The sequence below is a fragment of the Centruroides sculpturatus genome, unplaced genomic scaffold, assembly GCF_000671375.1.
Source record: "Centruroides sculpturatus isolate CEXI.00-Female unplaced genomic scaffold, Cexi_2.0 scaffold147, whole genome shotgun sequence".
Lineage (NCBI taxonomy): Eukaryota > Metazoa > Arthropoda > Arachnida > Scorpiones > Buthidae > Centruroides > Centruroides sculpturatus.
In genome coordinates, this window is record NW_019384357.1 from 288,539 (window position 1) to 303,199 (window position 14,661).

Below are 14,661 nucleotides of genomic sequence, written 5' to 3' on the forward strand. Positions count from 1 at the left end.
AGATAATTCTTTATATAAGTCGTGCGATCGATCGATGGAATAAGACAACCCAACAAGGGCCAAAGAGAATGTCTCCACGAAAGACTGTCAATGGAATATCGATTCCTGTTTGGATGTTAGGAATGTGAAGCAAATCCGGAAAGCGCCACATGACCATCCCACGAATTCACGACAACTCCCGGTGTCGAATAGTTTTATCCACTACGTAAGAGCATATGAAAAAGGCCCTGTTAGTTTCCACGGAACAGAACGATTAAAATACAGTGAAACCTGCTAACTTTACCACCTGTGTAATATGATCACTTTGAGCTGGTTCCTTCAGTGTCACATTAGCAGGTTCTGCTATATATATAATTTTATTAAAAGCTATATAAAATTCAAGAAAAACAACTCTTTCTATGAGGTAATCTCAGTTTGAATATTTTAGATTGATTTCAATTCCGAAGATCTACTGTACTGGATACGTCTAGGGGTGGTGCCAGGATTCAGAAAGAAGTCCGTCGACAGAAAACTCAACGTTAAAAATTCAACAATGCACTTCTATAACAATCGAGAGTAAAATTATTGTAAACGAGTGCTAACAATAAATTATCAATCGTTCAAAAAATGAAGTTTTTCGTATATAAATTTCATTTTTCTTTTTTTAAGTTTCCATGATAAATTTAAACAATTTTTCAAACTCATAAACCGAGAAAAATGTATTTTTACCAGTTTAGGGAGGAGTCCTCCCTAGTAGCTAGGGTTATCCGAGCCCGGTGTGGAACCAGATTTGTGGGCCACCAAAAAAAAAAATTTTCGGTAGGGTTGTCCTTTTTCTTTAATGGTAATCGGGAACGTCCAAACAAAAACAAGTAATTTTTTTCTGTAAATTTCGACTTTTGAATTTATTTATTCCGTTTTGTGCCAGATAAAATAAATAATATTAGAATAAATTTAAATTTTAAAAACTTACTTTACGAGCTTTCTGACTAGCAAAATCGTAAATAACAGAATCGAAATTGATGGAATCAGTAACTTCACGTTCAATGGATAAAATGGCGAAGTTAAGTTCCGAAGATACAGCAACGAAGGTATTTTTTGTTTTGTTTATGTAAACGGACTAAAATATTTTTGTGTAGTGGTTTATATAGTGTATAGATTATATAGTGTATAGTGTATAGATTATATAGTGTATAGTGTATAGATTATATAGTGTATAGTGTATATAGTGTATAGATTAGAGTTACTTGCTGGTTTTCCTGTGTAAAAAGGACCCCAGCAACTCGAGCAGCCAAATGCCAAATTTTGCTTTGTTCTGATTGCCGTGAAATTTTTTTCGAAGTTTTTTTTCTTTGTGATTTTGGGGGCCCATGGGCCTATCGCTTTCCAGTGGTCAGTGGACCGAACCTACCGCATCCCCCTACCTATGCCACTTGGGAAGACAAGAATTTTAAGTCTCAATTTATTTCTCGAATTATTTCAAATAATAAAACTGTATTATAAAATGTAAAATTCACAATGTATAAGTTTAGAGATGTAGAGTGTAAAAAAGTGGATGTATGTGAAACACATCAATCTATTACATGCAATTCGAGTTTCGGCGTTCGTTGCGTTCTCGGCGATTTTGCGATTTTCTAATGAAAAATAAGGAAAGAGGAGAAAGCTTTTTTGCGTAGAATATTTGAAGAAAGAAGGAAGAATTTTCACTAAGGCTTAATACGGAGAAATGCTAGGAAAACCCTGGTTCAAAGTGAGCAATACTGTAAATGGGTTTGAGAAATGCTTCCGAAATGCAAGAACTTCTAATTCTAATATCCCGTCTTCACCGTTCATCGATGAACCAGGACCTTCAAAATATCGTATCTTTCCACCGACCTGGATCATAACTATTACTTTTTATTGAAATAAATAACTTTACACGTGGACTTCACGAGAAAACGACATGGCTAACTCGCATGAGGTTTGCTTATATTAAAAAAAAAAAAAAAAAGTTAACTCTTCTGCTACGCGACAGAGGGAGCCTTGCCATATTTTTTTCTTTTTATTACAACAATAACAACTTGAACCCTATTTTTCTCTCTCCCATTACACCAGAATCATTAGCAAATTCATCAGGAGCCTCAACTTCGGCAAGTTTCAAAGAATTACGCTCAATACAGCGCATAAGCGCTAAAAGCAAACCACATCCAAGAAAACTATATACAGAAGAGTTAGCTTTGCCGGAGTTTAGAAGACGAAAACGAACACAAAAAGGGAATTACGATTTAAAAAAAGGAAAGCCAGCCCAATAAATCTTTTCGGAAGAGAACAAAGAAATGAAGCCTTCAAAGGGAGTGGAGTAGTGAAGATATATCAGCCTCTTTCAATAATGCTGGTTATTGTCGCATCTGTCGCAGCTACTATTGTGGCAAGTCCTGCGACTGAATTCAATTTGTAAGGTTTTCAGAAGCTTGAGATTTATACTAAGTCTGCAAACTTCTGCCCCAAGTCCGACAAGATTGAATATGGTGTTGGCAACAAAACAGATAGAGATATTATATAATTATGTCAAATATGTCAATTTATTATTTTTGTATTTTAAACATCTTTTATTGATGACCGAATGGGCTTAGGCGCCACCCTACGCACTGAAGACCCCAAATCTAATTCGGGAGAGTATTTTTTCGGGAAATTTTANATATTTGTAACCTAGTGTAGTTCACATTAAAAATCTATGTATATTTATCTTTTTCCATTGAGTTTTTTTTCGAATTAACATCTTCCCATATATTATTTGAGGGAAGATGATAATTCGCGTACCTGTATTTACACAATTTTCCTCCAGCAGATTAATACAATGGATGAAAGCCACGTCCACCTTCGAGGCACCAAAATTCTCACCTATGTCTCATGTACAGTACCTGTACCTGGTCACGGTTTGTAGAATATAAATCTGAGAGAGGTAGTAGTATACAAACAAAAGTATAACCATATCCCCGAGTTACTATAACCATATATTCTAATAGCTTAGAATATACCATATACTGTATATATACACACAATATATAATTAGAATATATCATATATTCTAATAACTATTACATTATTTATTAGTCACTCAAAATTTCAGCCTTTCTATCTTAATTAAAAGTGGATAAAATATTTGAGTTGAAAGATTTCACGACATGATAGAAATAAGAAAATATCACCTTGAATCATATTAATGAACATATTAATATCTTGTATATTATTGAGAAAACATGAAATTTAACAGTAGCTTATCAGTGGAAGCTGGGCTTGGGTTTGTACTCGCAACACGTTACCCACGTGGAGTTTTTTCGGATTTTCTTCAGATTTTTAACACTTAAATAGGGGACAAGTTTTCGAAGAAAGTCCTTTCCCTCAGTACATTGTATTACTATATTATTTTCTAAAAAATAAATTTCAGATTTGATTAATATTAAGAATTGAATTCTACTTTTATTGCAATGAATTTTGTAAACATCGATAAAAAAAATTTAATTAGACATATAAATTAATTATTGTAATGTCTGAAAGAATATATTCACTCCAATAATAACACCAAAAATTCCACAAAATAGCAAAACCAGTCTACGATCATTAACGTGGAGATTTGTTCTAATTCTCAGTATATAATTATTGTTACAAAGTAGATTCTGTTTGGGCTTAACAGATAAACACAAATGAAAGTTTTCATCCGAAGAAGAGTGACTTTCCGAATTAAAAAAGCAGTTAATTATTCGGTACGGACAAAATATGGCGTCGTATATACGTGCAAATACATAGCAGATGATATTTATCACTCCTACTACAAATAAATGTATTATTTGAATAATAAGTCCGATTAAATTTAATAATTTCCTTGTAAACGAAACGATTTCTTGGTAAGTTTTGCAGTAGGCATATTTTAAACAATTCTTCACTTTGCTCAATACATTTTCTTGCACAGATTTGCATGGCTTCCATTGTAAAACTGTAAAGAAATCGGAAAAACAAGAAAAGTACTTCTCATTTTGATCAAATAAGCCTAAGAAATAAGTCATATTTAAATTATTTTACTATATTTTATAATTAAATATCGTATACTACGAATAATTAATGTGTACCTTTCTTAGTAAATACTAATTTCGCTTTTCTATGATCATAATTGCAGACAAACAATAAGACAATCAGCCATATTATTGTTGATGGAATCATTATTACTTTTTGTTTTTTTACGTAAAGTTTTAACAATTCATAATTAAATATTGTTTAATTAAATAACTCAACAATAATGCATTTATACCAAATATTTGTAAATATTAGTAAATTAAAAACTAATAATTTTATCATTAAAATAAATATATTTAAATTATTAAAAATTTTCATTTCTATTAAAGTTTAATGTTTTCACTTTATAATATTTTAAATCGTTAAATAGCTGTGTTATAATGAGTGCTGCTGAGATGTAAAGTCCATATTCGAATTTTAATATTTGAGATAGTATTTTAAGTGCCATGCTGTGTTTGTATATGGCAACGCGACACTTAGACGATCTGCTAGGCGGGTACCTCCTGGGAGGACTTTCTATGGGAACATTGGCCCCTTATTTAGGTGTTAAAAACGTGAAGAAATTCCGGAAAATTTTAATGTGGCCAAGTTGGACGTGAACCCACGACCAATACAAGTAGTTTTATCTATTCTGTATTAATAACGCACTAAAAATGAGGCTTTTAGATTAAATTGGAAGAAAGGAACCAACCGTATTGATGCGTTGCCAATTACGCTATCCGAACCTCCGGCCCGATCTCATCTTCCAGTATATTTAACATTACAATATAACCATCGTCAAATATTACGGTGCCGACTGGGACGAATTCAGTGCCCTCGTCTTGTAACTCCGATATTGCTAGATGTAATATTGCAGTTGTAACTTTATTGTAATGTGTCGGATTTCGTAAGATGTTTATAATATACTTGTGCCTTTCTGGGTATACAATGGCCAACTTCCTATGGCCTTATAAATAACTTCCTACAGAATGTCATAAATCGAATACAAAAAAAAAATACCAAGAACTGAATCCCTGCTGAAATAATTACAGAAAACTTCAAAAATTGATAAAGGTCTTTTGAATTTCGATACTTAAAGTTGTGCACACTATAATTTATTCACTACTAAAATTACTATTTACAGTGAAACCTTACATATGAGTTTATTTTAAACTTTTAGTTTTATTTCTTTCTTAATAGTAATCTTAACTGAACTTGTTCACCAGGGACCAAGTGGATTAAACCACTACACACTAATTATGGGGTTTCGCCAGACCATGAGCATGGCTGCGTGAAATTTTTCGGTTTTTATCACTTTTATAATTTCCTGATAGAGACTAGTTTCTTCAGTTGGCACCTGTTTGGCAGGAGCGACACGACTGTCTGCCTGGAGCGACACGACTGACGATCTCTAGCAAACTGATTTTGCGGGCTGTATCTCGCGAAGGGTTTTTTGTAGAGGTGTGGTTTCTTTGACTTTTTTGCTCCTATGGGTATGATCTACGGATCTGATAAGGTCCCAATCGAGTCATTCGGAGCCTGAATTGAACCCACGTACCCGATATACAAGATATAAAATAAACTTCTACTCTTTTTCTTTAACTTAGTGGAATAATCCAATTTCTCAATTTTATCACAGAAATCTTATTAATTTTGGTAAAAATACTGTACTACAGTTATCGAGTACTACAGAATGTCAAGGATCCAGATCGGATGCAGATTCGGAAGTTGAACTGAATGGGTGGTTTAGATAATTGTTTTACCGTCGTCTATCTCTCTCTCTGCGCTATCTGATTCCGGTGTGACAAGAGTATGTTTATAAACATGAGCTAAAATCTATGTTTTCAAAAGGAAAGAGACTCCTGTATTGCCTTTCCCGAGGGAGTGACACAGATTTAACAGGTTGTAGAAATACATGTCCTTTTCCTGTTGTCAATATTATGGTCTACTCACAGTCTAAAAAAGTTAGTTTATTTATTTGGTGGACCTAGCAACTATGGTTCATTCGGATGTAGGGTTTCAAGAAAGTTTGATTAACAAAGAAATTAGTAGAGCATTGCATTTGCAATACAGTAGAGTAATCTGTTAAAAAAATATAAATTTATTAAATTTTCCCTTAATAAATTTTACAAGTTTTAAATTTAGAGAACTGCATTGTTAAAATCTTTATTCTTGTAAAGAAGACAGAATTAGTACATGGCCTGATGCAATTCGCGTTTTTCATGAACTATAAAGCGCGCTGCATTTTTACAAAATGGCTACCTTAACTGGGTAGCCTGTAACTAGTAATGTAAAATTAATCGTATACTACTTACTGTCCGATATAATGATATATGCTGCTCGTAGCTGTTTATCGAGCAATTTTATACAAGGAAAACAATTACTGTTAGCGGGACACGTCATTATGCGGTATGGAAACAAATGAGCGAGATCGTTCTATGTATATTTGTGCCCTTTGTGTTAAAAAAAAAAAAAAAACAGCTTTGATATCTGTGCTATCAGGGCCGAATTTACAAGTAAAAAGCTATGTAAGTTGTTGCTTAGGGTCTCGACTTTCAAGAGGCTTCAAACATTTGTACAAAAAAGAAAATTGGAGTCAAATTTTGTAATAAACATTTTTTTACAAACCAACAAAATATTCTTTACTTTTTATTTTGTGTAGTATTTCATTCATTTCTTTCTAAGAATTAACATAAGATTTTTTTAAAAAAATCGATAAAACCAATTTATAAAAAATTTTTTAATGGAATGGGTATATAAATTTAATTAAATTCAGTTATAAAACATAAGACTAGTGAAACCTCACGTTTTTTTCTTCCAATATCCGTATTAAATCAGAAACATAATCTGATTTAATTCTTTTCTTTTTACGATTGACTTGTAAAATTGTGAAGGATTGGTAAGGGGCCTTGCATAGTTCAGCTTAGAGTTTCGAAATGCTTAAATCCCACCCTGTGTCCCACACAAAATTACTGGCATTTTGAACTTTAAGAAAATATTTTTTTAAATTGACAGCAAAACTTGTTCGTGTAAGGCTGGACAATCGGGAAACTGCCAATTCTTAACAGTCTAATCCATTCTTTCGCAATTGGAGAAGCTCATAAATATAAACGACCGATTTCTTCGTCGGTTATATTCCACAACACATTCATATTTATTCTAGAGAAATAACACATACAAAAATTTTATCGGCCCTATTCATCAGCTCTCGTCAGGTGGTTTTATTCTTAATCTGTGATGCTATCGTTGTTTTAGAATAACAAAATTCTCTAATGCTTTCGAACCAAATTTTGAAATTACAATATCGAATTTTACAATCGAATCGTGTAGATTTGATTCTAAAATTCCATCTTTGAGCGGTGTTATGCCGAACGTAATTTATAGTGTTATATGTTATGAAAATTCGTACGATTAAAATGGACTTCAAAAATGTATAACTTTGAAGTTAAGTTGTTAATTGAAATATGTTCTTATATGTGAAGCGCTTGCATAACACATATATGGCGACACAGAGCGTAAATGCATGAGCTGTAATAGAATTAAACAAGAGATTCGTTTTTAATGAGATTCGTAAATAATCCAGAATTTTCCAATAATTTCCCAGACAACAAAGGACGAGACCCAGGTCACCTTAGTCTCAACGAAATCTATCATCACCTTGTGGACATCCTCAACTCCAGGTATTTATCGATTCGCGAACCAATGTAAATGCTCTCTCTCTCGAGAAATGCAGAGGTACCTAGACCTGTTTTAGCTCGATTTATTATAACTCGTTTAACGATATAAAATGTATAATATGTATTTTCCTTTACAAATTAACGGGTATTTGTTTTGTTAACGTAGTCTCCGAGTGTCTTGCTTCCAACGCTGTCTCAATCGCCACCATCCGAATCCAAATCCGCATTTTTATTTTCATCAACCATATTATTGGCTGAAGTCAATGCAATTTTAAAGTTATCCTGATTATCCCCAACACAAGGAAAGTTTATCCTGATTATTTTTTAAAATGGCTTGTCCAAAATTACGATTCTTTAAGGCCAATGATAACTTAATTTAAGAGATAGATTTGGAAGATAACTTGTTAAAAGCAAAGAAAGTAATGTGAATAATAAGGTATTTAAAATGTACATTTAAGAATTCACTAAACCACGTGGTTTTTTGTGTTGTCACAACAACGTAGATATTTAAACCACGTGTGCTATTAGACATTTGTGACTTTCAATAATCAAACGTTTTATTCAATAGTTAATCAAACTTTATGCATTAAATTTATTTTATGTTTATTAAATTCAAAAAATACAGCTCATTTATACTGTCTCTAAATACATTACTTCTGAATTTCATATATTTGTTTGTGGCAACGTCTCACGTGAACAATCTTCTGAGAAAAATGCCTCCCTGTAGGACTTTCTATATTAAACTGGCCTTTAATGTTAAAAACATTTTAAAAAATTAGGAAAACTTTACATGACCAAACCATTGGCAATCCTCAATACAAGGAAAGTTTACTCAGATTACATTTCTTACTGTTATGTCCAAAAATATCTACAGTGCTTGCAGGCTGGCACCTTAATTACAACATCACTTATTGAAAGAAAAGAAAGTAATTTGTGTATTTAAAAGGGCTGTTAACAATTGGTGTGGAACGGTTCCTAATAAATACGAGCACAGAACTACCAACTTCTACTATAAAGTAAATATCACTTAGAAACGATAAGATGGCCATTATTAAGATTACTGTTCGGTCATTACAATGCAATTATAGACGAATTAATAAATAATTTATTTATTCTTACGGTTTAAGGTTTTTATTGTTTATTGTACAGTACGTTTTCACTACGAATCTACTAGCGTAAGTACAATTTTATTTCACATGTTCCAAACAGGTTTTAATCCATTCACACGACAAATAGTTTGCTTTACAGCGGTTTTGCGAGTACAGCTTACCTTCATTGCTATAAAATTTACATCTTGTACGGCACTACCGATGAAATGTACAAAGTGATCATAATTAATGTTGCGTTACTCAAAGATCTGAGTAACTCCAACCAATAAGCGAATTGACACTAAAATTTGTGTATAGGTATAGTGTAGAACTGCGAGCCAAAAAACTACTTAAAAGCCCAATTCTAACAAAACTATTTTAATGTTAATTATTCCCACCATATGAAAACCATTAATGCGAATTTGTCGAAATTTTGAAAGTTGTTTACAAAAACATACGGGTCTTGTGGTGGATTCATTGTTACAGACCAGGGAAAAAAGTTATAAGTAAAATAACTGACTAGAGGAAACACTTTTCTAAAAGCTTGAATTGTCGGATCCATGCACTTTGCACACGCAAGATGAAATATATATACGAAACATCTCTTCTGTACCATTCGCGGTTTGGAACGCTTCACGCTTTCCAATTTTTCTTTCATAGTTTCATAATCAGTTTTTTGTACTTCGATATAAAAACTGAAAGAATTTATTCTTTCCCCATAAAATATTGTAAGTCTGTTTTTACCTGGGTCGAGTGTGTGACATGAGTCGATAGTAAAGTAGTAGTTTTTATGAGGCAATACAGTAAAATCTTTATAGATTATGGCGCATCTTCTTTCTTCTTCCGGAATATTCATTTTGTGGCATACATTATTTATATCTATGTTGTTATCGAATACTCCGAATGAATAATTAACAACATTAAAACCTTGAATGTTTGGAAACATTGATAATTGTACTTCGGTTGTTTCTTGTATTGATGAAAACTTACTGCATCCAGGTAAAACGTCTACGTCTGAAATTAAAGACGTGATAAGTCACTTAATAAAAAATTTCAAACTTTTATAATTAGTCTACTTACCAGATTCGCATGGATCGATCGATGGTATTTCCAATTTACGTGTGAATCGTTCCTGTTTATAAAACGAACAGTCAAACGGACAGTCAAATGTATATAGAGATTCATCTCCCAAGACGAATGAATTGTATTGAAAATTATCGTTGTAACCAGTGAAATGATGTACCTTTTCCGGTTCGTAAACGATAAAATTCATTAAATGACGAGGAATTTCCTGTTTAAATAAATCGTAATATTTATATCGTGTGTAAATTTATTTAGATAATAAAGTAAGTAATAAATAATAATTAATACAAAGTAACTTCTGTAATTCAATAATTCAAAAAGTAACTTTGTATAAATGTATTATCATTAACGTCAAATAAGACTAAAATTCGATATAATTTTTGGACTAATATTTCTACAAATACAGTAGACCCCCCCCTATAACACTGTAGATAATTCCGTGTTATATGAATTCCATGTTGTACGAGTCACTTCGATTTTACAAATACGTGTGTCGGGCTGTGAACGGCTCACATATTTGTAAAATCTAATTGACTCGTTCAACATGAAATTCATATAACACGGTATTATCTACAGTGTTATAGGGGAGTCTACTGTAAACATACACAAAATCTGTTTAATTCATAGAAATTTAATAAAAAGTTGTCAGTGTAAAACTTTAATGCAATGGTAAAGAGTAAACGTTTAACATTAAGACTTTGATGTAATTTAATTTAAAACTATATTACACAATCAAATACAGAAAACTAAAAAAGCAATTTAATATACAATAAATCACCAATTTATCTCTTCTTCCGCAACTACGATCAATTACGATAAACACAAAACCAATTTCCTGTTTATCGTAATTAACTGAAATGCGGAATTTATTATATAATCATGACATACGATCGAGGAAATAATATAAGAATTACCCTTTTGATCATTGTTACTCGATGATAGCCACCATCCGAATCCAAATCCGCATTTTTATTTTCATCAACCATATTATTGGCTGAAGTCAATGCAATTTTAAAGTTATCCTGATTATCCCCAACACAAGGAAAGTTTATCCTGATTATTTTTTAAAATGGCTTGTCCAAAATTACGATTCTTTAAGGCNAAACTAAAAAAGCAATTTAATATACAATAAATCACCAATTTATCTGTTCTTCCGCAACTACGACCAATTACGATAAACACAAAACCAATTTCCTGTTTATCGAAATTAACTGAAATGTGGAATTTATTATATAATCATGACATACGATCGAGGAAATAATATAAGAATTACCCTTTTGATCATTGTTACTCGATGATACATTATGTTTTCGATGATATCTTTCCATTGGGTACACACTTTTCTGTATAAATCTAATTCTGCATCGTTTAGGTATTGAAATACATAAAACATTATTTCTTCTGGTAATTCCGTGATTAAAATAGAACTACGTGCCGATATTGCACCTATTTCTATTGTTTTTTCAAGTGTCGATTTTGCAATTTCGGCCATTCTCTGTAAAAACAATTAAAAAACAATAATTTATTGACACTTTCTATCATTTATCTAAGTTTTAGTAAATCGTGTAACTGTTAAATATTAATTTTGCGAGGGTCTGAATGAAGTGTTTAAACCATTTTTACGTGTATACTTATACATAATAAGAATAAATTACAAATAAAATAAAAACTCATAAAGTAATCACTAATACATTGTTTATTAAACATAAAATTGAAGTTGTCCTCCGACTCTGAAAATTATCCCTATTAATTGACTGATCCTTTGTGGATCTTTAACGAATTGCTTGAATCATTTCTTCAATGTTTAATATTGTTCCCATAGATAAGAAATCAGATGGTCGTGTGAGTTAGAGACGGAACGTTTCAATCGATGGGTTTTAGATCTGCCATATTTCTTAATATGGCAGAATTTTTATCAAATATTTCTTTTATTCTAAGAATTTATTTGAGAAATAAATTCATGGGCTTACAAAAAGGTCCGTGCGTTGGAACTTTTAGAAGAATGAAGCTTCTAAAAAGTACTATTTTAAAGTGCATTTTTATTCAACTAATATATTTATGAATATTATGTAGCCCAAAAAGTAGGCAAAGCGCCAAATGATATTTTTTACATCAAACTAAACAAAGTAGACACATTTGGTGCAATGTAGCCAAATCTTGCAACGCTGGAAGGAATAATAAATAAAGCTGGAGTTGTGACTCAAAAGATTATAGACCCAAATGCGAGGAAAAAAAGAGAAAGGACAAAAGATAAAGAAGTGAAAAAGGTTGGAAAATTAAGAATCAATGTTACTGTGAAAGACCGAAATTAGAAAATGTCAATATTCACCGGTGAATGTCCGAATAATACAAAATACGTCGGTGAAAGTCCGAATATTTGGTTATATTATTATACATTCGAACAATCGCCGGTGTATGTCGACAAGCACAGATAAGCTTTGGTGGAGATCGAAACGACACCCGAGAAGCCGATGTCGATAGAGAGACGACAGTCTGTCGCCAAATCCTTTGTGGGTAGCCGGAGGTAGAACAAGGTCTTTTGATCCCGTGAGGTGGGGATCGGTTCGTCAGGTCGAGTGGCGGGTGATGAGAGGGGTCGTCGGTAAGGCGTCGGCGATATCCGAATAAAAGACACTATTAACAGATCAGTTCGTAATCACGTAATAACGTAATCAGTTCGTAATTTGTAAAGAAAAGTTGCTTTCCATAGATGAGATTTCTTCGCTGAGAGAAGCAGCTGCAGCTAATTTGAAAAGTGGAGGGCAAGGCTATACACGCTGTCATTGCAAAAAAAAAAAGTGTTCCACGAATAAATGCAGTTGTAAAAGCAAGGGACTCTTGCGCAATTCAAAGTGCCATAACAGTTTAAATTGTTGCAATAAATAAGATTGTATAACGATAATCACATAATATATGTGTAAGTTTATTATTGTATTATTTTCTTTTCTGATTAAGAATGTACTGTTCGTTTTAGGTTCAGCAGTTTATTTAAATGTGCTGTTACTTAAGCTTTCTCTTATTTTCACATATTAAAATGTTGCATTTTTGTCTTAACGTAATAAAAATATTTTTATTCAACATTCACCATCAGTGCATGCTGAATGTCGACATTTGCCGGTGTAAGTGAGAAATAATGATATTTAGCAAATATTTCGTACATACACGAAACGACTGTGTGAATGCTGACATTCATTCACCAGATATCGGTCATTCACAGTAACATCAATATTTGCATAACAAAAGATCTATTTAACCTTTCTATCTTTTGTCCTTTCTCCCCCTTCTCCCCAATTTGGGTCTCTAATCCTTTGAGCCACAACTCCAGCTTTATTTAGTAATTCTTCCTCATTCACACATCTCCAAGTATTTGAAAATATTTCCTTTCCACTCAAAAATAAAATATGAATAAAGGTTTACGGCTTTGTGAAACTTCTTTTTTGAGTTTATGACCTTGAAATAAATAAATAATAAAAAAATTAAAACGTTTTTCGGTTTTGTTTATACGTTTATTGGGCCGCATTGGAACTTGCCTTGGGTCGCGGGTTGGACACCTCTGATGATATACAGGATAACAATAGACTAAAAAAGTCAACAGATACGAAATAAATGTATCCTACTTCATATTATNTCGGTTTTGTTTATACGTTTATTGGGCCGCATTGGAACTTGCCTTGGGTCGCGGGTTGGACACCTCTGATGATATACAGGATAACAATAGACTAAAAAAGTCAACAGATACGAAATAAATGTATCCTACTTCATATTATAAAATTGTATTATTACTGATTTATTTATTTACGTTCCTTTTTTATAATAATTTACGTTATACACGAAAACGCGTATATTTATTTTACTTTCATTTATAACGATGCCAAATAACTTGGAATCTTAGACGACGTTTTTTTCATTAAAGCAGATAATACACAAATATCCATTGAGTTGATTGCCCTGGTAGGATTCAAATCTTGCGACCTGACGACTGAAGAACAACGAATTAAGAAACTTTTTCAGATCGATTTTAAAAACTTCTTTGGTCTGTCCAGATCTCCAGACGGAGAGAAAGCGCTTCCGTCGGCCCTACGACCCTTTATACCCCCTCCTGTTCTCCGCCGGGTTTATTGNTAATAATGTCTCTAAAGTTCAGCGAATTCTTCGCAAAAAGAATAAGTTATCAGGAACACGTCGGAGATTAGTAGTCACGTGACCGAATAGCACCGCCAAATGTCACGTGACAGCTTCGTACGCCGATGTACAGCTCCGCGACGAATACAAGCTTAAGCAATGGCGTCTTCGAACGGAGTACACTCGGTAAATATTCCGACAATTTTTTATTTATAAGTTAATTACAGTAGACCCCCTATAATTATGGTCCCTATAATTACGATTCCTATAAAACTGCGAAAAAATTGCGACGGTATCCGTAAAAACCGGTAAAAAACTCCTATAATTACGTAAAACGTCATCGGGCAGCCGAACTACTTTCCCGCCGTCCGTAGCGCCACGCTACGGAGAGATTTCTATCGTCTGTACAGTATTATACATAAATTATATATAAATTAGGTACTGTAAATATAATTACAGTAGATCCCCCTATAAGACGGTAGATACGTTCCGTTCTTTATGAATCAATTTTGTAGGAATCATAGTTTACGGACTACGGCTGTTTGAAAGGTTTTCTTTCATAAAATTAATCGATTCTAGACTAATTCGACTCAACATTTCCAAAATACGTATATTTTTTTGAAAATAATCCGTATAAACTACGTTATAAACAAAAAATTGTAGGATTGCTTACCGAGTGTGTA

The 14,661-nt window shown here is 32.7% G+C and overlaps 1 protein-coding gene across 1 annotated transcript in view; it reads right to left on the reverse strand.

The window, feature by feature from the left end:
- Positions 1-8,333: 8,333 nt before the first annotated feature.
- LOC111639811 overlaps positions 8,334-14,661 on the reverse strand; it is a 10,382-nt gene continuing 4,054 nt past the window's right edge. Inside the window, exons 2-4 of the mRNA XM_023385765.1 lie at positions 11,130-11,351; positions 9,854-10,064; positions 8,334-9,787 (exon numbers count right to left, since the gene is read on the reverse strand). Of these exons, the coding sequence (XP_023241533.1) occupies positions 9,162-9,787; positions 9,854-10,064; positions 11,130-11,348 (1,056 nt within the window). The 5' untranslated portion in view covers positions 11,349-11,351 and the 3' untranslated portion in view covers positions 8,334-9,161. The remainder of the gene's footprint in view (positions 9,788-9,853; positions 10,065-11,129; positions 11,352-14,661) is intronic.